The sequence below is a fragment of the Leuresthes tenuis genome, unplaced genomic scaffold, assembly GCF_036924035.1.
Source record: "Leuresthes tenuis unplaced genomic scaffold, fLeuTen1.0.hap1 SCAF_24, whole genome shotgun sequence".
Lineage (NCBI taxonomy): Eukaryota > Metazoa > Chordata > Actinopteri > Atheriniformes > Atherinopsidae > Leuresthes > Leuresthes tenuis.
In genome coordinates this window covers 8,890,301-8,915,650 of record NW_027325378.1, presented here as the reverse complement: position 1 = coordinate 8,915,650, position 25,350 = coordinate 8,890,301, and the positions used below count along the sequence as shown (strand labels likewise).

Genomic DNA, 25,350 nt, shown 5'->3' with positions numbered 1-25,350 from the left:
TCCAGTCGTATTTATTTCACATTTTTAGACCTTTTGGGAAACGGCGTGACAGCCATTAAATTAAACAAATGAATAGAATTAGCAAAAAGATCCGTTTTGACTGATTTATTTTTTCAATTTACGTGGCTGTTCATATTTAATTTATGTCAGAATATAACAAGAAGCTTAAAAATATGGTTTTATACAAACAAACTTTGTGCTGAACCTTAAAAAGACCCAATGTTCAAATGACTTGTTTTTTGTGACTAAACTGAATTTTTTTACATGGTATAAAATTGGAAAAACAAATTCATCACTTAAAGGTACAATACTGTTTGCATTGTTTGTGTAGCTTTTTCCAGGGTGAATGGGAAATATTTAATCTATTAATTGATTTCCCATCTTTACAGACTTAATAAATCATTTTTTAGATAGTGTTGCTATAAAGGTACCAGCAGCCTGTGGGGATTACTTTATATTACTTGTTTGTTTCAATAAAATGTGTTTTATCAATAACTTTATTAGATATATTTTACTATATATAATATGGACAGGCGGGAAATGATCGTTTTTGGGAAGATGGGTCTTGTGAACAGCTGTGTTTTTTATTTTTAAGGTTTACTGGAGTAGTTTTAGACCTCACAACTACCGGTACAAAGAAAAATTACGACTTTTGATGAGGGCACTTGAATGCTTCAACACTGTCGTCGCACATGAGTATGACGTCATGCGCTCGGACCGAGCCGTGACCTGCTGCTCCGGCTAAGCTAGGGGTCCGTGCGAACAGATGTTCGGCAGAAAATACCGTAAAGACCCGCCTTATATGAAATGTTCTACATTGAGGGATATCAGCGCAGGTTCGAGGAGAGATAAGATTGCAGCAGGAGCGATTTTATTGAGCGGCAGTCACCTTTGTAGCGCTTGTTTGTATGTAAGTTTAGCGAAGCTAGCTGGCTAAAAGCAGCTTACCAAAAGTGAAACAAGAGCAGGAGCTTCATGATTGAAAGCTCTGAGAGTTCACTTCAGCCAAACTGAAACAAGGTTTGTTTGTTTTTTTCATTATTACAGTTTTTAAATGTCACTTATATATGTTGTTAAGTATGTCACTGTCTTTATGAACGTTACTTCCTTTTATTCTGATGAAATTAACAAGGGGGCGTTACTTTTAAAAAAACGAATAAAATAAGGTTAAAAACGCTGCATCAAGTCTAAGCTTAAATTCTTTGGTCCAAATAGGATTTTTAACTATACTGCCACTGCATTTTTTTTTATTAAAAAACGCTTGTTTACTTCCTGTATTGTGACGTAAAAATCCTGGTATATGATGAATTGAGGTCAAAACGGACAACCAAACATTGTGAGCCTGGCTATTTAGCAAACGTTTTATTTTAGGGAAGGCTTTTTAACCACTAAAAGTTATAGTCAAAATTTATTGTCAAAAACTGCATTACCAGGTCTGATAACTTGCTGTGTCACCTCTTACACCACACTGCAGGTGTTTTACTCATCCATTCAGTGAGGCTGGATATTCCGCCTTTAGGTGTCTACACCCTTGGCAAAAATAACCATAGGTGTTTCCTGGCTTACAGATTGAACCACTTCATCATGGACCCCTGAAATTTTTCAGGCTTTGGCGACTCTTCAGGTCGCTCGTGGTTGTTTTGGATCAGAGGCCACAGTCCAGCCTGTCTGACCTCCCAAGTAGAGGGAGCGAGCAGATGGGGAACAGTTGCTGTCACTCTAAAAGTCCCTGTAGCAGTGTGGAGGAAAGAAGTGGTTTGCTGGAAGATGAGTCAAAATTCAAATGCGCGGGTGACAGTGTAGTGGACGGCACTTGCGGTCCTGGAGGAGGGGATGACATGAGGTAAGCTATAGTAACTGAGAAACAAGTAGGGGAAAATCAAACTGAGTGTTGAAGCTGCTGGGCATCAGTAAGAGGACAAACCCTCTGCATTAAAAACATCTTGCCAGTAATGTTTTTTGTCTTCCATCTAATCATGAGTTTGTCTTAGAAATCAAAAATTTAACTCCTACGAGCATTTTATCTCTTAGTGAGGAGATTAGATTTACGTGCACTCATTAAAATACCTCTGAAGAATAAATTAACACTCAGACTTTCCACTTTGGTTTGCGTGGGATGCGCTGTGTGACCAAATCATATTTTATTTGTCCCGTTTGAGGTCACATTTGGGACAGAGGGGATTTCCACAAGTTTAAGGGGTTTTGGAACAGAAACACTTGTCATTTCATGCTCTCATGGGTAATGCTGGGAAATAAAGAAATAAGTGACTCTTCTGGTTTAAGGTTTCTTGTTTCCTCTTCACATACAGCACAAAAAGAAGAACAAAAAACTGTGTTCAGAGCGGTTTGAGGGATGTTTTTTGTTGTGCTCTGTGACACTGCTCATGCTGTGTTATGTTACTTAGGAGGGATACCGATGAGGAAGCTGAAGATGCGCAGATGAAGCGGAGTCCTGAGAAGGGAGAGACGGAGCCCAATAGCGCTCAGGGAAATGGACCTTTGCAGAGGGAAAGAATTCAGACCGCGACACCTTCTCCATGCAAAGCATCTAAACTCAAAGAAAACTCCACCAGAGCACAAAAAGTAATGAAGGGCACTTCTGCTGACAGTGGACAAGCTGAACGTCTACAATGCACTTTAAAGTCCTCAGCTGATAGTGAGGTTGTTGTACCCTCAAATCCAGAACCAGAGGGAGAAAATTCAGCCTCAGTGCAGGACAAAATCCCAGATGGCGTCCTGCAACAAACTGAAGCGGCCTGCTCTGACAACTCTTCCCATGCTGAGACAAACACAACAACAGAGCCCATTACAGCAGACGATGTTGAGGAAGAATGCTCCAGAGAGGCTATCAACACCATAGCCAAACCATCAGGGGAGTTGACTCAAAAAAATGAAGCGTTATCTGTGCCAAACACTCAACTCGCTGCAGCAGCAGGTCTGGAGGCGTCTGTTTCTGTGGTCAGTCAGGAGACAAACACAAAGGCTCTGAGCTGGTAAGTTACCTGGCAAAAACATATTTCATGAGGTTAAATCCAAACCAGTGCAGTAATGATTTGACACAAACAGAGCCAAAATGCAGAAGCAGTGTGCAAATGACTGAGTGAACCCTTACTGCTTCCATAGAAATGAAGAGGGTCAGTGGCAGCCAGGTGCTGCTAATCAAATGCACTTGATTAACTGATCATTAGTAAGTGCGGCCAGTGCAGCCTTTAGAAAAGTATAGCAAAGTATTGTAGAGTCGTATGTGAGGCCATCAGTTAAAGCTTGGCTGAAAATGGATAATGCAACAGTACATTGATCCCAAACACAGCTGCAAATCTACAACTGAATGACTAAAATAGAAAAGAATCAATGTTCCAGTCAAAGTCCACCCAGGTTTAACAGCCTTAACAGTTCATGTAAAAACAGTTAGAGGTGGCATCAGAATCACAATTATGTTTCTGTTTCTATCTGAACAAGCTGACAAAAGAGTGCAGATGATCTGGTTCTGGACTGGATAGTGTAGTGGTAAGATTGCCACCTTTCATGTGGGTGACAAGGATTCAAATCCCCCACATGAAAGGTACTACCTCCACTAGGGGTCCTCAGGCAAGACCCCCGTACCCTGACTGCCTACCAGTGTAAGTCGCTTTGGATAAAAGCATGCTAAAAAAAAAAAGCTAAATGCATAAACATAGATATGATTGGGTAAGCCAGTAAAAGGTGAGGTGTCGGAAAGGCGATTTAAAAGTGATCAAATAATCACATTTCCATGAAAGAAAGGAAATTTAACAAAATGATATATTTATGAGCTGGTTGGAAACCAGGGAGATTTGCAGACTGATGAACTCTTAAGATGAAGAAGCTGCTTTATTTTTTATTTTTATGAATGAATCCTACCAACAGTGATTTGACTTTCTTCCTTTTAAACTTTATATGCATTAAGTTGCACAGCACTTACTGTTGTTTGCTGTCTAAAGTTCATCATCCCTTAAATCAGGTTTATGGTTGTATTGGACCGAGGGGTGGGCGATATGACGATATTAAATCGTGAACGATCGCAACGTGAAGACGATCCGTAACGATCTGTCAAACTCCAGAGATCGTGGGATCGTCGAGGGCACATTCTATAGATTGCAGTTCTATGCTGATGCACAGACGCACCAGACGTATTACGTCGTCAACCTGACCAACGCATCACAGCGAATTACAGGCAGTGACGCGCTTTCTTACCCGCCTCCTTGTTTGTGTAGCAGTAGCCGCATGGAGAGCCGTGGCTGAAAGCCAAACAGAGGAGTTGGTCGCTTAAAAAAAATTCCACCTCCATTATATGGAGTTGGTTTGGATTTTCCGCAACTGATCAAGCGCAAGCAAATGTAATTTACAAAGTTTGCACAGAAAAGGTTCGCATGTCGGGTGGCAACACGACGAACCTGTTCAATCACTTGAAGAGGAAGCATCCCAAACAGTATGCTGAGAGCCAAACAGCGAAGGGCCCGATGGCACCGATGGCACCGCAGGCGGAGGCAGCAGCAACATTAACACAGGCGTCTGACAAAGGCAAGTCAAGCAAGTGATAGAAAGAGGTAACAGAAGCCGTTACCTTTTATCTTGCAAAAGATATGGTGCCATTCAAGACGGTAGAAAAGGAGGGGTTTGAACGCCTGCTGCAAGTAGTTGAGCCGCGGTACGAGCTGCCCAGCCGAAAATACTTCTGCAACACTCTGTTTTTCATTTTTCAATTTAAGATTGTGATAAAATCAAAATCGTGATTTTTTTATTTTTTTTTAAATCGTGATATATTTTTGCCATATCGCCCACCCCTAATTGGACCATCAAATCCATTCTTATGATCAATTTACTGGATTTGTCATATATGGAATGCTTTCTGTAAGAATCTTTATATCTATTTAATGTTAAATGTTGAATTTTATTATATGTTCTCTTCAGTGCTGTGATAATGGATTCGGACAACAGCGGCTCTTCGGCGTGCAAAGAGGATGCCTCTGAGGACATTCAAAGCCATGATGTCTCCAAGTCTTCCCCGGGATTAGATCCCACAGCACTCAGCCACAGTGTAGAGGAGTGGGACTCTGCCAGCTCCGTCACAGGGCCAGAAGCCACATCTGCTGCAGATGCCAAGGAGAGGTCAGAGGTGTCAGAGTTTAGTCATATCAAAACAAGGCACTTTTCTTTTTACAGAAATCGCATTGCTTGTGTTTTTGGTTGCATCGTTGTCACCACTAGAGGGGGGGGAGGTTACAGCTCAGACGTTCAGAAACTCCTCTCATGTATTTTCCTGCAATATTTGTACAACTCAGCACAAGTGTCTGGTGAAATATACATTAACTATACTAAGTATATGATATTGGTTTAAGGTAGAAATAATAAACTTAGAATTGTAAATAAATAAAAGATGCATTGTCTTTACAGATTAAAGTCTGAACAGGAAGCAAAGCTAGATCCTGAGAGTCGAAGTCCAGCGTGCTTGATAGAGGTAATTTCCTCAAATAAAATTAAACAGGATGCTGTGGAGGAAACCGTGTTGGGAGTGCAAGGCGAGGATAATTCCAAAGCACAGGAGGAGGAAGAGGTGGAGGGTGCTCCTGCAGAGGCTCCTCAGGTTGAGAAAGATGCTGAGACTCAAGAAAAGATTGTAGAAGTGGAGCAGCTGACAGGAAGCACAGATCTAACGGCCAACATTCAGCCTGCCACAGAGGAGGAGGACGATGTAGGGAGCAGGTCAGTATAGATGATTTATAGTCCTGAGCTGGATTTCAAAATGGCATCCCGTGTAGTTGCTGTTTTACCTGTTGAAAGATTGAGTGTTGAGGAGGTTGCGATGCTGCTCACTGTGTGTGAAACACGTGTCACACAAGACAGGACGAAAGTGTTTGGAAGTATGTGGCCATGTTTTTATTTATTGTTTTCTCTAAATGCGTTATTAAGAGTGCAAAGAGTACAGTAGTAATAAATCTAAAACAGACTGGACTCTTTGTTATAGTAGCTCTGAGATTTTTATTGTACTGATGTGTCCCAACAGATCGTGTCCCACACACACACACACACACACACGTATCTTCCTGCACCACAGCTGTCAGGCTGAGCTGAGACGAGCTCATTCACTGCACCCTAGCAGGGCTTTTCTAATGCGCTGTGTGTGAACACAGGCTCTAAAAAGAGCCAGAGAACCATAAAAGATTAGCTTGCTCACTATACTGCGTGACTGACCTGACTAATTTGTTGAAATGGATGAGCTTTATGTGTGTTTTTTTTAGCTACAGACTCGAGAGTAAGTGGTAGTTTGTTGATTGGATCTTTCAGTTGTTTATCAATATGTATTTGCTTTGAGGAAAATCTAAGTGTCAGTTTTTTATGGTAAATGTGTTTTTCCTTTCCCCCTTAGTGAAGAAGACCTGTACAGAGGAGCTGAGGAGCTGTCTGCATCACAAAGTAATAAACCATGGCCACCATCTGACTGAAAAACTAAATATTCTCTGTACATTATTATGATTTATGTAATTACGCTCTCCTCTTAGATTTAAAGGTGGAGGACAGATGCAGTTTGGCTCCGGCGGTGGATATTCTGTCTTACAGCGAGAGAGAGTGGAGAGGAAATACTACCAAAAGTGCTCTCATTAAGAAGGTCGGTGCCCGTAGAAGAAGTGTTTCGGATTAAAGCCAGTTTAGGTGCGGAGCGTTAATGACTTCCTGTGGTGTTGCTGCAGGGTTATAAAGAGCTGTCCCAGAGGTTTGTGCGTTTGAGGAGAGTGAGGGGAGACAACTACTGCGCCCTCAGAGCCACGTTGTTCCAGGTGTTGTCCCAAAGCGCCAGGCTGCCTGCATGGCTGCAAGAGGACGACGTTACTATGGTAATTGTTCACTTTGAGATGGTATTTGCTAAAGGCTTGCACGTTGTTGTTTATAATGATGGCGCTGAAACAGAATGATTTATTGATTGAAGTGTGTCACCTCTACTACAATAGAAGCACACTTTCAGGTTTTCCCAATGGACCTATTACATCACACACTGAAACAACTGCAAAAATATTAAACTCCCAGAAAATGTGTACCATGTCAAACAGTGAGTTGAACAGCTTTACATCTCTGTACATTTTGTAAGTGATGTAAATGAGATGCTTGCTATCCTTTATGGTTATCCTCTGCTGTTATCGGCTTTACCTCCTTGTCAAAGCCTGGGGAGGGAACAGTGGCACAGAAGGCACCTGGGTCAATTGAACGGCCCCTAGCTACAACCTGTGGGAAAAGTGGTTTTGGAACACCTGCTACGCCGTAACCTTAACCCCTGCCAGTCAAATTGGATGTGAGCAGAGTTGGGTGGTCCAACAGCAGGCAGAACTACTCGGGCCACTTTTAGTCCAAACGAACGAACAACACGCAGGACTAATTCAACCCGAACTAGCATTAACTGGGTGTGTTAGTCTCAGTTTTGTGGTACAGTTCCGGTCAGACTAACATATTCACATGTATGTTTATTTGTTTTAAACGTTGTGTAAATGCACGGACTGAATAAATCAGATTTTTGCTGAGCTTGCATCTCTGGCAACCGAAAACATCTCATTCGTAACCTGTGTTGTTGAGCAAAGAGTAGTCGGACTCACCTTTGCAGCCGCTTATGGGGAATTTGTTAACAGGACCAGCATAGAAACATATTACATGGCAGCATGCAAAGAATTCCCTACGACAACAGCTTGCGAGATCCTCTCGTACTTCCTCATAACATTCTATGCCTAAGTGGCCAAAACCCAATCTCTGTCCGGCACCACTGTGTCTGAGATTGCCACAACATCTTCCGTTATCACCTTGACAGAGAACATTCTGACCCTAAATAATATGCGGTATGAGCAGTGGCAAGGCCCTGCTCCCTCCCACAGTACATTACTTCCATTTAAAAGCATTGTAAAAATCTAAAAGAAATGGTCTGATAATTTGCAGTGAACTATTTCCTGCTGAGCTTTTATCCTGATACACAGAGACCGTAGAGCTTGGAACATCAACAGGAATAGTTTTGGGGGATCTCAGTTTCTCAGCCTTTTTGATGTAAGATTCCTTTATTGTCACAAAGTACAGGGAATATTTCAAAGCAGTCCATGATGGCGGATTTAGACTCATAAACTGCGTGGATCAAGCTATTAATGAAACCTGTCCTAGACTAAGCCGGCTGTCATATTTCTAAGTGAATAATTGCATGGCCTGATACACATCATGAGAATGATAGTGTTTTTACAAGTAAATCATTAGATGCATGTATATATATTCTTTGTACAGTTTTAAGAGACTCATAAGAGTCTTAATATATGAGATCAGAGGTTTACATTTTTAAGACATGAGCTGCAGAGACATTGTGGTCTTTGGGACTTGCAGGACCTCAGTCTGCTCTTTCACAAACCTGAATCTGCAATCTTCTCCTCTTGGCAAGAGGCTGTGATCCCCTTGTAATTTTGAACACTTTCCGTCCATCTCTTTAGGTGATTGGTGAAGTTAACTGGCTTGTCATCTCTGTTTAGGAGCTGGGCTCTGCCAAATAAACTGGGTTGAGTGCAGCTTTCTGCCCCCCCCGCTCTACATGCACTTCTGCGATGACGTTAGTCAGAAACCCATTTATAACTGAAGCGAAGCAGAGTCAACTCTGAGCATGTCATACCTTATTAGAAGAAGTTGAATTACTGTTGTACACACAGAAATGTATTTTAACAGGGCTGTGAGTGCAAAGTTAAGGAAAACAAACTACCTAGTCATTGATTTTCATTTTCTATTTTGTCGATATCAAACTATCTGCAACAATACCTCCTAATGAGCCACCTATAGTGGCTGAAGACTCTTGTGTATCATTTACTGAAGTTTTCATTCATTTACCACACTGATTTCAAACCTGCTGCGAGTCATAAAAGTGTAGCCCTAAAAAGTTAATACCTGTTACATAAGATCATGCTTAAAAAAAGAGGAATTTATACAACAACTGACTAGCCTGCTGCCTTCATTGCCTCAGCTCTTGTTAACACAGCTTATCTTTTACAATTTTTTGTTTATAGATGCCAATGCAGCTGGAGGAACATGAAGGGCTGATAAGCCAGTGGAGATTTCCTGGGGAATGCATGCAGGGAGACTGCACAGGAGATGCCACCCAGCAGCTTAAGGGCTATTTGGAGCTTCTCCGAAATACGGTACTGACCGCAGATCTGCTCAGAAACATATTGTGGGAAATTATTTTGAAGACAGCACGAGCGAACCGCAGCACTATTTTTAAGCCATCCATAGACACCAGGGCATTGATTCCTCAACAGAACTTTTGGATGTGATTGCTACCATATGTCAAAGGGAGGTAGTTTCCTGAGGGCTGCAAGGCGTTTTTATTTTTTTTCCTGTGTCATTAACTCAGCCTGGTAATTCTCGAAGGATTTGGAGGGATAGATGGGCCCTCAAAGAGCTGTTTGAACTGATAAAAGTACAGTCCGTCTTTACTGTAACAGTCTGAGGCCTGTGGTAGAATTTATAGTCTGTCACTTCCACTGGCAGTATGAGGAATTCTGGAGTTTACTGCACACTCGCTTTTTAAAAGTCAAACCTCTGTTGTTTTATTAGCTGGTGTGACTGTTTGGACTCTTGTGTTACTCTGGTCTGAGCTGATTGGACAGGAAAAAAACATCCCTCAATGTTATAGCTCCTCATTAAATGAAACTGTGTCGACTGACGCTTAAGTATGCAGCTTCAGGTTACATAAAAAACTTCCCATGAAAGCCTTGTTTCTTAAAATGTGGAATTGAATCAATAACCGATGACAGATAAAGAAAAAAAAGGCTCCATGTGAGGCAACACAAACAACAGGAGCAGAGAGTCAGCATGTTGCTCTTGTTGTTTAAGTGGTTATTGTAAATGAGACACGGCGAGTCGGACAGAGAGCATTTTCTAATAAGTACATATATTGTAGCCACAATCAATCAGATAGTAGTTAAACCTGCATATAGAGCTACAGATCATATTTTTGTCTCATAAGATGTCACGAAACAGTGTGATTAGCTCAAAACCATTTGCTGTAAGGTTTTATCTGACCAACAGATACTAAAGATGTTAGTTTGATAACAGAGACAAAGAAGATGAGAGATTGGATGTAGTTGATGCAGGAGATTAAATCAGCTTGAGGCTCGCTTAGCTGTGATTGGTTGACACCTCATTAGCTGCATCTGAGTGAACCTACATCTAGCTGCTTAGTAGCGAGAAGCAGACCAAACGTAGTCTCTGCTTAAAAAAAGCAAAGGTCCGGTCTAAATGAATTCTTCAGTCTGGATGTCCTCTCTACGAGCCGTCTTACAGTCTTTAACTGATCGTGAATGTCATTAGAAAAAAAAATCTAAACTTCATCTTTCTGTTTTTATTATCCGTTGAATTCAAATTTAGGGGTTAAACATGTAAATCGTGTCAAAAACTTCATCATAATTGCAGCTTTTTAAATGCCTGAATTTGCTGCTTTTAATAATTTGGGTTTTTTGTTGGACCAAGCGAGCATCGTCATGGTGTCACTCACTCACTTTGTAAGATTCAGTTAACAGATACAGAACTCATCTGTTCTCCTTAGATTAGTACAGCTGAGGCTGCTCATGGTTTCAGTCAGAAGGGTGAAATTATGATTTAGAGGTTTCTGAAACTTATTTCGACTAAATACCAGCAGCAAATCAGTTTGAAAAACATTAAACTAGCAGATATTTAAGTTTAGATCTGACACAGGTGGCTGCAGCACAAACATTTGTTATTAACAGTTGAACCATGAGTTAAGAGATGGATGAATTTTGAATTAACTTTAATTTGATCTGATTAGAGCTGCAGCATCTGGGTATCAATCCTTAGTAAGCTGTCATTTTGTTTCCTTTAACTGATCACAAATGTTAAAAGCAATGTATCTTTGAAAAGCTAAAATCAGCTGAAGTTTGCACTTTTTAGATGACTTATGCTCCTCTGATTGGTCTCCAGTGGCAGGCAGCAGTGGACTGCATCTCCCCTGAGGAGCGGCTGCAGCTGTGCGAGCGAGTGTTCCAGGGAGGAGAAGAGGAGCTCGGGCTGCTGGAGGCGCTCAAACTGCTGATGCTGGGCAGAGCGGTGGAGCTGCACAGCTGCATGCAGGGAAATGGAGATGTCCCTCTCTTCTGCTGGCTGCTGTTTGCTCGGGACTCATCAGATTGTCCACGTTCCTTCCTCTCCAATTACCTCAGGCATGTTGGCCTCAGTGCGGGGCTGGAGCAGGTAGAGAAACCAAACGCTTCTTTTTTTTTTTCTTGTTGTTTGCTAATCAGCTTTATGATAAAACAAGAGCTACTGGACGGGATTTTCTTCCCTTCCGTTGAATCTAAACTATTTCTCCTTGTATGAATCACTGTCACACGGAAACACAAACAGCAATTTATGTTAAATGTCACGAGTTGGGCGTGAAACGTTTTCAGAATCAGAGAGCTGATCAGTACAACATGCTGATACTAGTGCTGTTTTCCAGTTGCTGTACCTCTTTATCAGCCCCGGGCGTTGAGGAGGTTTCGGGACAGACGGGCTGTTGACTCATTTAATTGTTATTTTCAGTATAGTAAACAAGGCTTTTACTGGCAGGGCTTCCAGAGAGAGGCTCCGCTCATAAGTATTGTATTTGTGTGCAGATGATTAAACACCATGCTATTCGAGAGGTCTGTTGGAGTTACTCTGGAACCCTGCAATTATCTCTGTGCTCTGTGTACTCTCATGCAGGTGGAGATGTTCCTGCTGGGCTACGCCTTGCATTGCACCATTCAAGTTTACAGACTATACAAGGCGGACACAGAGGAGTTTGTCACCTACTACCCAGATGACCATAAGGACGAATGGGAGTCTGTGTGCCTCGTCACAGAGGATGACCGCCACTACAATGTGCCAGTTGTGGAAGCTGCAGAGCCTCAAGAAAAGCTCACCTTCCTCTGATTGCCACTGCAGGGAAACCTCCTGCCATACAAAACACCCCTCAGGTCGATCAAAATGATAGATTAACTCCAATTAAAGGAATAATTTTGGGGAATATGCTTGTTCGCTCGCTTCCCAAAAGATAGCAGCCTGACACCATCCTTGTGTTATTACAGTTTAGATTAAATTGAAGCTTAGGGCCCATCAGCTAAGCTATAACAACAAAATGTAAAGGGGAACGTTTCTCAACCATTGCGCATGATTGGCTGTGATCTCTAATTCCAAATAATTACTACAGTGGTAGAGACCAGAGGAGGTGGAGTCTGGAGAGCATTTTAAACGTTGTGTCAGCTGGATTTCTAGCCAAAGATGAGTGATGTAATTAACTTAGTTTTCTGTGACAGATGCACACTTTAAGTGATCGCTCCTCTCATGGACAAAATGTAATTCCCCTTCAATTAAGAGGGAAGCTCCCTGCTTGCGGCTCATCTTTTCTCACCAGGTTGTGCAGCGTATGGTGCCCTAACCCTGTTTCCATCAACTTTTTTTGGATGAGCAGCTCGGAAGGACTGACAGAAATGGCAAAAACTTTAGGAATTAGTTTTTGTTTTTTTGAAAAAGCCTAGAAATAATTTACGTGTATTAACGTAAGGCAGCGAAAACTTAGTTTAGATACTTAATTTAGTTTTTTTTAAACATTTGACGATTACATGGAATAAAAGACCAGTTTGCATCGCCATCCACAAACCAGAAACCCCTGTGAATGCACAGGGAGCAGATTTTCCTTTTAAAACACTGTAGTTCTACAATAATTTAGTTCCATGAACTTTTATCGATGCAGTGAAATGGAATAGTCACCATTTGTCTCTGACTCTGATCACCAGTTGGTTCAAATTAAATATGGCCTGTCCCTGGAGTGAGTTTTAAGATGTGCCTAAATGTGGGATTTGTTACTTTTGGACAGAGCCAGGCTTGCAGTTTCCTGTTTCTAGTCTTCTTACTGCAACTTCTGACTTTCAGCAAGTAAGCAAACAAGCATATACCCCAAAATGTCAACTTATTCCTTTGAAAATATGCTGATTTCAGACCCTGTGCAAGAAGTGGTTTACATGCTCTTGTACACACTGTACTGTATAGAGTTTTCTACTTGGGTATGTGTACATATCAGTTGGATCCAGATTAGCTTGCTGATTGCCATTTAAGGTAAATAAGTTAAAAGAAACTCGAACCTTGAATGTTTTGATTTTCTCTGCTCGTAATGAGGTCGAGCTGCCAATGACAAAAAGATGAGAAACATCATGTTTACACTGGAATTTGGGAATTTTTCTGTATTAATTTATTGGGGGGGGGGGTTGTTATTGTAAAAGAAAAGAAAAATCCAGTTTAAATGAATAGGTGTAAAAACTCTGGAGCAAACGGCTCAATTAGTCAGTGAAGAGTTTGATTTGTCAGGTTTAAAACCAGATGATGATCTGAAGACTCAGATGATTAATTAATCTGTGTCCGTGTTTGAAGATGTGTGTTAAATGTTGCCTTTAACCAGGCTGTTCTGAATGGAAGAAATGTGCCAACGTTGCTGCAGAAACGGGCAAAAACTTCAAACTACCAGCCTCTGGATTCATTAGACAAAGCTCGCTTGGTCCTCCATGTTGCCTTAGAAATAATGCACAATATGAATGAATGTTGGGTTATTTGTGATAAGAGGATGTTCCTTAACCTAACTGCACAGCAGAAGCTGGGCAGTAACGTTGATTATGCCATTTGCAGGGAGGTACTTGCACTGTCAGTTTTGGATGGCTTTTAAATAAATTTGGGAACGTTTTTTTGGAAAAGTTTGGACTTTCTTACATTTTATGAGCTTTGCTGCAGAAATTCGTGTTTCAGATTTCAGGCTCCAGCTCTAAATGTTCATACTGCATGTCTGAAAATTGGTGTTGACCTTTTCTCTTCCTTCTAACACACATTTTTTCCCCGTTGTTGGCATTTTACAATGTTTGGAAGTGGTCTAAAGAGGAGTATGACCTCACCAAAACATGAAAAAACAAACCAGACAATATATTGCAGTCATCCCAGGTAAGTAAAAGGATTAATTATAATAAAGCACTTTATTTGCCAAATAAGAATGCCTATACAGTATATACAGTACATACGACAGTCTGAATACTACCAGGAAAATGCTTGGCAAAACAAAAGTAGATCCGTTGACCAGACTGTATGGAAAGTGAACAATCATAACTGTATTCTGTTACACGCAGTGATATAATGTGGGATTCCTGACCCCTCTGGTCAATTAAATATACACAATGCATTACCTATAGAAAACGACAATAATCTGTACACCGTTGTATGTAAAATACGATTGCACAACCCAACAAGTCCCACAATGTGTTGTATATTTGAATCCAAGCAAGGCCTTGCTGCTTAATCTTGATTAAGTAACATAAAATAATGAACTCTGTATTTTGGCAATTCCACTACCACTCGACAGACGTCATTCTTGCGGCTGAGGAGGAACAGTTCTCCTGTGTCAATTTCCCTTGTTTACCAGTAAACACATGAAAACGCTTAGTACACCCGCTGATGCAGAACTAAAGAGAAATGCAGAAAAAGTCGGAAGACGTGACGGTATTTACACAGATGGATGAACACTTGCAGGTGCATGGCTTTCTTTACAGTGTGCGTTTTAATGGGTGCGTTGGTCAACACGATGAAGACCTCTGAAACAAAAGCAGGTCCTCTCTCCGGCACCGGGACACCCGGCAGTCTCCTCTTAAGCAAAGTTCCACGCTGAGTTCGACTTCTTCTGCCATAAATGCTCACTCCTGCTCTTCCTCCTCCTCCTGGAGCTCCTCGATTGCGTCCATCTGAGTCCTGGAGGACACCTCGCTCATTGGGGCCGAGTCCTCTCCCTCCACGACCAGCTCGTTTGACAGCTCGCTGTTTCTCTGTGGAAATGACACACGAGTAAAGAGAAATGGAAACCATTTCTGAACAACAAAGTATCATGCGGACGGCACCTCTGAACCTGGGTCGTTGGTAAATTAGAATGGAGGATTTGGCTTTTGTTTCATTTTCAAACTTCACACACATTCAGAGAGCAGCAGGAGAAGGGATCTGTTTCTGGACTCTTATGGACAAACCAAAATAAAGAATATGTGCACAATGACTTTCGCAATTTGAAAGACAGAAATCAAGTATTTTACAGACCATAAGCACTGTAAAGCAGAACTCACTTATTGGGGAGTTATGCATGTCAGATACAAAGAAGAGGAGAACGTGTCCGTCTCTGCCGACTATACAATGATGCAACAGCAATATGTGGGAATGTATTGAGCCAAAAAGGTTTACAAAACTGGATTACTGACCTTTGTCAGTGGAAAAACAGTAAAATACAGTATCACTTCTGTATTTTAAGACGCTACCATCATGGGAGCTTCAATCAAGAACATACGAGTGTGGTACACATCAATCAATACCACATTTTCAGCATTGTCTATTCTTTGAAACACCAGAAACCACCATTTCCTTTAGAGACGTGTCTAAAAGCTTTGAGGTTTCTATGGATATAACGGTCTGAACTGAATATAGATGAAAAAGATTAACCGCAATATTCAGGACAGCATTTATAATGCATGAAGATTATTTTGCTCGCTGCTTAAATGGGAACAAGGACTGACTGTCCTGTCATTTCACATGTTTTGCTTCTCTGACTATCAGTGAGACATGGCCTCGCTGCACAGAGAGGACTAATGGTCTGTGTAGCATCACTCTTATCGTTTAAAGACAGACATCGCTGCTAAAATAAAAAACAAAATTCACACCCAAAATATGGACTAGGTGTACAGAGGTTTTTGTTCTTGCCTGTATTTATGGATGATTACCTTCCTTTTATATTCCAATTCAAACCAAACACCATCATTACCATTCGTAAAGGAAACACCTGGTTCAACTGATCTGCAGAAAACACAAAATGAAGGTATGTGGTCTTGTGTTTGCAATTATCTCAGCCCAGGTGTTCTTACCTGTTGTCGATAAACGTAGCAGGCTGCTATGGCAACCATTGCTGACTCCCCAATGAAGCCGGCTAAGAGGGATCCAACGCCGAGCGTGGCTCCGTGGACCCTGAAACACAGAGAATTACACTCATCTAACGCCTTTTAAAAGCAGTTATTTCACGGCTTTAGAAGTGTGGAAATGAAGCATCGAGGAAGCAGGAACCGCACACAACGTGGCGTTAAATAACAGCAATCCTGAGTCACAGCCCCGACCCGTGTGAGCCGTCTCTGGAGTGTTGACTTACCCCATATAAGGCAGCACAACCAGACTTGTGATGAGGACAATGATGCGGAGAGCAGAGCTGGGGGCCAGCACAAAGGTCTTTTTCAGGGTCATGAGCCATCCAGTCAAATGAGCCCGAACAGTCACTGAAAACGCACAAACAAATTGGAAACATCACCTCACTAGTCTGAGCAACGGCCCAGTTAAAGCTACAGCGGATTCTTCTGATGAAAAACGTGTAAACAAGTCTTACCTGGAAGAGGAAAGAAGGAGAAAATCCTGAGTGGGATCACACACAGCTCAGCGAAAGCATAATCCACCCCGATGATATCGACCAGGATCTTCTCCGACAGGCGAGGAGTCCAGAACAACACAAAGCAAAGCTGGAAAATGGGAAAGGACAATCAATTTAGTTTTTGGCGTTGGTTTATTAGGGCATTTGGACTGAATGTGGGCCTTTGAAGCCCACATAAAACAAGCGACAGAGTGAACACATCACAATGTCATTGTTTCGGGAAGCAGCTGAGGCGACACGTGCTGCATTACCATCAAATCTCAAAGCACTTACTGTGTGGTCAGAACATTAGAGGGGATTCAGCAGAGGTACAAACTGTCTGATCTGAACATGAATAAAACATCCATTTGTTTGAAATTATCAAACAAAATTGACAATTGTCTATTTGTTTGCACTCCGGACTTCAATTGAGGACTGGGAAGCAAGGAGATCAATAACAGCTGTTATTCTAACCAACTGCTTGTTCCAAAGTACAGCGGTTTGTATTCCTAACTTCCCAACCGATGCCTAGCTGCGAGCAGTTTAATGCGTGTATAAACCTGTCACGCCCCAGAGCAGCTCGGGCGACTCAGACACGTCACAGGCTTCCCCGATGCTTTAATCATCAGCAAACTGTTGACTTTTGTCAACATAACTGAACAAGTTCATGAATTAACATGTTCAGAACCATATTTGATCCTGTGTTCATCAGCAAAGGTAATAATCCACATTTTACAGATTTACTTTTACTGAACAAATAAAAGCAGACGAGTCATGTAGAAAAACACATTTATCTCGTTTTAAACTTAAAAAAAAGTTAGAATCACAGCTTCCACATAAAGTAAAAGGAGTAGAGCCTGCTTATTGGATGATGGACATTTCAGAAGTAAATATGTTGTGATGGAACATATTTACAACAATTTACTACTCATGTGATGATAAAAGGCTTTTGAATCATCTAGAGCAAATAATTCTACTGAAAATGGTCACACACTTCATATTACAGTTTCCACTTGGTGCCGGACACGAGGCCGCGCATAATTCAACTTAACTGCAGACTCAAAAGGCGTCTTCTAAGATGCCAACATTTCATCTGCATTTCAGGAGACAATCAGGAGGAGATTAGAGCGAAATAATAACAACTCTGGATTCACAATTCCACAGGAACAGAAAACAAGCTCGAGCACAACCCTAAGACAACCTATCAGATGAACCACCACCCAAGGGCTGGGTTCACAGTGGTAGAGATGTTATGGTTTGGGTTTGCTTCACTGAGACGGGCCATTGTGTAGTTATTTATTCAACTATGAATTCTGCATCACATCATCAAAGACTGCGAGAGGACATCTGCCCAAAGCTGAGGCTGACGTTCAACAGCATAATGATCCTCAGCACATTAACAAATCCTAAACCGAAACGGCTCAAAATGAAGAATCGGATTTGAAACACGCTGAAATTAATCTTTACATTTAATAAAACCCTCAAACATCCTATGAGGCAATACCATAGGAGTAAAGTTCACAGACTTCCACAGTTATGCAAACCACCCAACAAGAAGTTGGAAAATGCTAGCTGCTAAGGCCAAGGCTGCTCTGACTTTCCATCCGACCGTTACATTAATGGAGTGGTATACGAACATATGTACTGGCTTTTTCTTATTATGTACATTATGTACAGGTTACGCTGAAACACCTCAAATTCTGCACGTCCTCCGTCTATGATCATGAGTATGATGAGTTTGCACAATAACCCCCATCCTTCAAACAGAATACCTCCACCTGATGTGAAAGAGCCACAGAATCCTAATAGTTTCCAGCCTTTCCAGGAGTCTTCGCTCACTTCCACCTGCTTATTGTCACATGTTGACATCCTGCCTCTCACTGCAACCTGAAGATGTCCAGAAACACTCATCTTAAGCTGTGCTTTTCACCCATCAGGCTTTCTCTATACCAGGCGAGGACATCTGAGAAGCTTTCTAATTAGCAACAAATGGAAATTCAGCCTATAACCCTCTCTGTGCAACCCAAGTCTCAGCCATAATGATGTCTCCAGGTTAAATCATTCCCCACAGAGTTTCAGCAGATCCTGGTTCCTCTATTGATGGAAAGGCCATTTTAAATCCACCTTAAGTTGAAAACAACCGACCAGTTTCACTGACATCCTATCTATTGTTTAAGAATACAACATTTTCACCTGAGGCTCGGATTTCGAGCAAGTCTGGTTTCGAGACATGTCATACCAGTGAACCCGTAACAACTGCTAATCTGCTACCAGCTTTTGTTCCCATTCACATTAAAGACCTCAGGAAGGGCAGCCGCTTACCAGCACTGAAGGTTAACGGACCTTCTCACTCTGTATGACGAGTAAATGACTGAGCCCGTCCTGTGTGGTCGCAGTGAGGTGAAACTCACTTGAGCCGGCTGGCAGGTCTTTATCTGCCCAGCTTCGGCTGCAAAAAAATATATAAATTGTCATGAAATGACTTGGTGTTGAGAGAAAAGCAGAAAGACACAAACTCTGAAACATTTACCGTCTCACTCAGGAGTTGAGTTGTGCAAAAGCCTTCAGTTTTTCTTTGGTCCCCTGAACCAAAACATGAGTATGGATTACATGATGATATCATTTGGCATCACCTTACCAGCTATCATTACTTCAGCAACATTGGGGCATATATGACCAATTTGCATGGCTCAAGCCAAACCGCCGTCTCTCGTGACTCAGCTTTCTAAACAAGGTGAGACATCCACACTCACTGTCGGTACATCTTCAACAAAGTCTGTTTTCATAAAGTGGAACGATTTGTTACGCAACGTTATTCACAGCCCCCTTTAACATTCACTTAATCTGCTGTACAATCAAACAAGTCCCGACACGAGGGCTTGTTTTCAGCACCACAGCAGACCATACCTACAGTATCTGGCTGTAAAGCAGTGCTGAGCACACACCCTCAAATACTTGTTTACAACTCTTGGTTCCACATCTGGTGTACCATTCTCCTCCTCCTCCTTAAAAAGACCCAACCTTTGCCACAAACTTCCTGTTTTTCTTACTCAAGCTGCTAAGACAGCAAACTGGGGCTGTGTCTTCTCACGGAAATCCAATTTGAATCAATGAATCAACAGTAAATTGTTGACACGCAGCTGTAACTGCAGCACGCATTGCTCAGCAGAAAAGTGGACCTGTGAGGGGGCATTTGGAACGTGTTAACCGGTGTGTTTTATGTGAAAGTCCACTTTATTAAGCTCAAACGTTCAGGTGGGAGAGTTGTGGGATACAAAAGCCCCTTCGCCTCTTCACAAATTCCACCCTAATGTGTCTCCCTCGCCCTCTGCAACCTGAAACCAAGACATGGAGGGAAAAGTACATTCAGTCCGTCTGCAATTAAGCCGCAGACCCCCCCCCCCCCCCCCCCCCCCCCCCCATCACTCTGAACATTAGAGCAAAGTTGTAAGACACGCCGAATGTCATCTTAAGCATTTTCAGAATTCACACAGATCGCTTTTTATCGCAGAATGAGAAATGATCATGTGAGACGCACGTCGTGCAAAGATCGTGTCAAACGTGCTTCTGCACAACACCAGACTGGTTGCGTCAGAGTTGGAGCTGCGACAAGCCCTCTAATCTGCGATGCATCGGAGCGAGAGAAACTACCAACACAGCAGACGACAGCCGGGTTTTGAAGAAAACCTACACATTAGAGAGGTTTTTGTTCCTGGGTTGGTTAGAACCGGCAACAACTAGAATACAGAAGAAAAGAGCCAAAAAACAACCAGTAAAGCTCCAACGGGGGTAAAGGTGTCTGCCACAACAACTGGCTGTTGTAGTTTATTTCTGAAACGTGGGAGGTGTTGCCCAGCAAAGTACTAAAAACATACTCTGCAAATGGCAGCTGGAACTATGTGCCAATACAAATACCCACGAGAGGCTCCAGGTTGGAGTCTTCTGGTCTTTGGTCCTCTGGCCTGCAGATCCAGATAAGCGCTCCAAAAAGTTAAGTCATCAAATGAAAGCTGTTGGGTTTCCAGACTCATGTGAACATAATGCAAAACCCATGTTCTTTAATCTGACTTTATGAATGATTGAGTCTGTCCGAGGGTCATCGGGTGCACAGGATACCTGATCTATCATAAATATTTCAGCTGAAACAGAGGCAGCGTGCAGAAGTTCCTCTCATTGCTTTTAATGCTCCAAATCTCATTCTGGAATCTCTGGATCGTTTCATCACAAACCACAAAAACAAACCACATTCTAAAAGCATAACTTATTCAATTCTACGCCCAAAAAAAACAAAAAAGGAGAGAAGATTACCCCCCGTCTTACCGTGAGTGACAGCGCCAGACAGCAGAATGTAAACTTTTTGATATGCGTCTTGGTGACGGGGCTGCTGGCATTCAGCTTGTTGCTGGGATTGTTCTGTCGGTAAGAAGATCTCATTAGTTGGCAAAGACATAAACACGATCTGTTACCACTACACCAAACACCGACAGAGAGGGGGGGGGGTTACCTTGTCAAAGGCAGGATACACTGCTCTCAGTTCGGTTAACCAGCCGTAGGGCATGTGACCTACAGGGTATGTGGCTGTGAGTACAGCCACGGCCTGGAATGACAAAGACACGACAGCTAGAAGTCCTCAGCACGCTGACACTTAACTTGGAAAATACCACCCGCATCACACAGCTAAATTAATAACAGCACACTAACAATAGCAAGCATGAAAGCAATATGTGTCCCTCTCACTTTCTTTGTATTTTTCATCAGTTTACCGCTGGATGAAAGCCTTGAGCTTGTTATTGTGTCCTGAACAACAATAAGCGGTGTCCGGAACAGTAGAGCCATGTAGGAATGTTTTCACTCAGTGCAATCATGCCCCGAGTTTCGCATGTACGTGGTGAATCACCCAAACCACTGGCAGCCAGTGTTGTCAATGATTTCCAGTTCATTCTGGTAAACAGCTTTGTATTGTCTCTAGTAGCCAGAAAGCCAGAAAGCTCCAGAGGGAGTCTGTTAGCATCTGGCATTGGATCTATAGTAACTTGAAGGGAATATTAGTCCACCAGCTTCACGTGGCTGTAAAGTGTCTCTTTATGATTCTGTTCATCTATAATGTTACCGGTAGTAGGTGATTATGGGACCTTTACAAATAGAAGGCAGCTTGCATGTGAGGTACAGATGTGACTGATGGAATTACATGTCTGATGCACCCACCTCTGTGGCTTCGGAGGTTCCCTTCAGGTCACGAGACACAAAGAGGTTGACGATTGGTCGACTGATGCGCTGAGTGGCCAGGATGAGGGCCAGGGGCCACCAGAAACTCAGCATCTTTTTGATGGTGGCATCGCCCTGCAGGAACCAATTCTTTTTTTTATACTGTGTGAAAAAAATAAGAAATTCTCCATTCATGTTGTACAAGAAAGAGGTAGCACGTACCCCCACGTCAAGTCCACTAGAGTCTGGGATGTTGTCGTGTATGTTGCAGTAGTAACCCAGGCCGACGATGCTGAACCGGACCAAGGCACCCATGTACAAGGAAAGGATGGGGATCAGCAGAGGCTCCACACATTCCAGATTACTGTGCAGGAGAATGGCCACAAACACGATCTGCAGGACAGAGCAGCAGCGATAACCTCAGAAAACAAACTGCGAAACCCCACTCCAGTGTATAAAGCTTTTCTGCATTTAAACGAGAAAATCTGCATCCGATTACCTGGGCCACAACATCGGAGATGGAGGCTGAGCCTACGATGACACTGTACTTGTGCTTGAGGAGTATCCCTGCGTGAATCCATGCCTGGACGCAGAAAAACGGACAGAGAAGTTAGCTAAACATGCAGCTCGGTGCAAAAACAAAAGCCTCATTTGGTCCCTTAGCTAAGCCACAGCTGGATGTGAGGCTGTTTAACAAAGGTGAGCTAGACTTGAAACGAGCATGACCAGAGGATTAAAAACCGCCCATTTCTAGGTCAGATGTGTTCAAATCTATGGCTTCCCGTGTGGATTAATCCTGCCGCTCTGTACACTCACCATCGCATCCAGCAAAGGGAATGCAGCCAGGTATAGGAATGCCTTTCTTGTCTTGCGCCCGACAGAATCATCCACATGGTGAAGCTTATTAATGATGTAGTATCCCAAATCCGTGTAAGCTGCAGAAAAAGAGAGAAAACCACAGGTGAGAGGCGGCTACTTGGATCGCTGTGGACATCCTGGATTCTGAAATTTTCCCAGAGAGAAAGCAGTCAAAAGATGCTGCAACAACAAAGACTTCAGGTTCACCGCAAATACCAAGACTTCCTATTTACAGGATGCGGCTTAAGCAAAGCGTGTCATCATGTGAGCACAAACAACCGTTAAACACACACCTATCAAGATGTGCAGGACAAAAGCGATGACCCCGGCTGCCACCATGCAGAATACAGCCTTCCTTCGGTCCCGCCTGCTGTTGACAAACACCAAGCCCACATTCTTGAAGTCGCTCATGGGACCTGTGAAGAACTTCATCAGGGAGTAGGCCAGACCATAGCTGGCCAGCATTTCAACCGCATCCTCCTTGACTGTGGCTATGCCCCTGTTGAGGGCCTGGAGCAGATGTTACAGGGTGGGAAAGGAGAGGTGAGACAGCACAAAGACAAGTTCAGTATAGAGGCATGACTTGGCCGAATGTTATCTCTGAGCAGATGGCCAGAGCAGCACCACCATGCTCTGCAAAAAAATGCTTATCTGGGTGTGCTTTTCAGTTGAAACTGGGGGGGAGAAGTGCCTTTTAGCTGGTATGAAACAGGTGCAATTTTAAAATCTAGACAGGAAACACCCACAATACCTCAAAACAGATATTTTTCCGTTCACTTTTACTTCCAAGAGCAATGCTACTGCTGCCCTTCTCCTTTGCAGGGCTTTGTGCTATTTATACCAGCAAACACATCCATTACATAAGCTTAATCCTGATATCTCCTGGCTTCAGTGTGTTTTTACACGGTCACACTATCTGCTCAGCGTCCCTCTGCTGCGAGCAGGCACCAAATCTGTGAGCTGGCTGAAACAGAGCAGGAAATGTCCAAGCCGGAAAACATGTCTGCTAAAGGCAAACAATCAGCTGTGCGCCTGTCATCTAAAAATGCATCCTTATTCAGATTTATTGACAAAAGGCAAATGGTGTAGTGCATTTTCAGGCAGCAATGAAAGCGTCACTGTTTGGAAAAGCAAGATAAACAAGGGCCTTCCTCCGAGTGAGGGGTCCACACGCCTCTTCTTCCTCTAAATAATGTACATAAACCTCAATGGAAGCCTTCACAGAGCACTCACCAGCCTACCGGCTAAGCTAGCTCTTGCTATCTAGATAAAAGGGACCGAAATGCCCGGTGACAGATTTAAGAGACGGCGTCTGGTGTTTTAATTCGGATCTATAAAAATGATGCTCTGCAGCCGCACGCCGAAGCACACCGCTGTCAGCAGCGGAATAAAAGCGGTTTTTCGCCGTTAGCGGCTGCTAAGCACACACACAAAAGCAGCCGTTGAGCTCCTTTTTCCTTTTTGATTTAACCCGAAAAACAACAAGCAAAGCAGAGACGTTACCTGTTCCCCGAGGTCGATGGCAACATTGGTGATAGCCAAAGGCACCAGAAAGCGGATGAGAGGCCAGTAGGGACTGAGAGATGGAAACTCCACCATAGTACAAGCCGGGACGACAGAGCGAGGGGCATCTGCCTCGGACTTTGTTGATTAGAGGAAAATCAGAGATTAGCGGCGAAAACCCAGTCAAAGCACCTGTGTTTCTGGTGAGATCGAGGTTATGTGGGGCAGCGGCGGGCGCCGGGGCGCTCCTGTAGCGGCGGCGCGTCACAATGCCTCGGCGGTGCTGAGAAGATCCGAAGGTCAATGACAATTTCAGACCGGCGCATCTTCCTCGCGAATCATCGTCGAGGGGGGAGGTGAGGAGCGACGCAAGGTGTTTCGAGCGGGGAGGCGTCCCGGGGTGTAGCCGCTCGTGATTTGGATGAAAGTGATAATCCGTGACTGGTTAGATTACTTCTGTCGCTCCGCATTTGACCGCGCCTGAGCTGTGCAGTTCGGCTGCTGTCGACCCTCCCAGAGGCTGGAACCCGCTGCTTGCCCGCACGTGGGCCTGGCATCCCAGGCCGTGACATCATCACCCAGTCTAAACCTGGCTTCTATTATTGTTGCACGCGACACACGGGGTAGCATGTGTTTACATTACAGCAGGGGCGACAGGACACAGAAACAGTGCTGTTCCCACTAGCAAGGTCGCGAGTAAACACGCACAGATTTCTGGAATATTGCTCGTGTATGTACAAGTCAACAAAAACAGACAAAAGTCCTGGTTGGTCTGATTAAATCACGCGGTGAATAACGGCAGTATCCACTTGAGTATGCCGAAATTACCGTCACGCTGCAAATGATTTTGATCTCGTGAATGTGAAGTTAAACTTTATTTCTGTAAGCGTGTCGGATAAAAAAGAGTAAGCTCTGAGATGTTGACAAGTGGTTAAATACTGACACCTGGTGGACGGGAGATGTAATGGCGTTTTATGGAAAAAACAAACGTTCAATTCAATTAAATTAAGATCTAATTCATCAAAAACAACAACGATAATACATTTTTATCACTTTAAATGTTTGGTTAATTGTTTCTGGTTGAGTAGTCAATGCTTATTTAAAGTCTTTCAGTTATATTTTATCGATCTATTTGGATATATCTTTCTTATTCTTATTCCTAAACAGTTTTCATAATGAGTATTTGTAGTTTCTGTTTTGATCTATCATCCTTATTCATCACGTTATTCGTGTTTAGTTTTTCAATGCTTTATTGTTTCTCATTTTATTGCTATCATCAGAACTCTTATGATCATTATTCATTTATTCATTTTATT

The 25,350-nt window shown here is 42.8% G+C and overlaps 2 protein-coding genes across 2 annotated transcripts; one reads left to right on the top strand and one right to left on the bottom strand.

Moving 5' to 3' along the window:
• Positions 1–711: 711 nt before the first annotated feature.
• On the top strand, positions 712–13,138 carry LOC140284525 (uncharacterized). Its single transcript, XM_072378402.1, has 11 exons — positions 712–1,020; positions 1,569–1,843; positions 2,406–2,993; positions 4,930–5,127; positions 5,413–5,721; positions 6,386–6,432; positions 6,519–6,625; positions 6,708–6,851; positions 9,033–9,164; positions 10,966–11,235; positions 11,728–13,138. The coding sequence occupies exons 2-11, from the start codon at positions 1,698–1,700 to the stop codon at positions 11,935–11,937; spliced, it is 2,151 nt and encodes a 716-aa protein (XP_072234503.1). The 5' UTR covers positions 712–1,020; positions 1,569–1,697; the 3' UTR covers positions 11,938–13,138.
• Positions 13,139–13,996: 858 nt separating this feature from the next.
• On the bottom strand, positions 13,997–24,656 carry LOC140284457 (progressive ankylosis protein homolog). Its single transcript, XM_072378320.1, has 12 exons — positions 24,035–24,656; positions 22,825–23,041; positions 22,490–22,608; positions 22,173–22,256; positions 21,896–22,066; positions 21,674–21,808; positions 20,973–21,065; positions 20,789–20,881; positions 16,448–16,577; positions 16,217–16,340; positions 15,939–16,038; positions 13,997–14,861 (listed from the first exon to the last, which is right to left on the bottom strand). The coding sequence occupies exons 1-12, from the start codon at positions 24,128–24,130 to the stop codon at positions 14,733–14,735; spliced, it is 1,491 nt and encodes a 496-aa protein (XP_072234421.1). The 5' UTR covers positions 24,131–24,656; the 3' UTR covers positions 13,997–14,732.
• Positions 24,657–25,350: the final 694 nt, after the last annotated feature.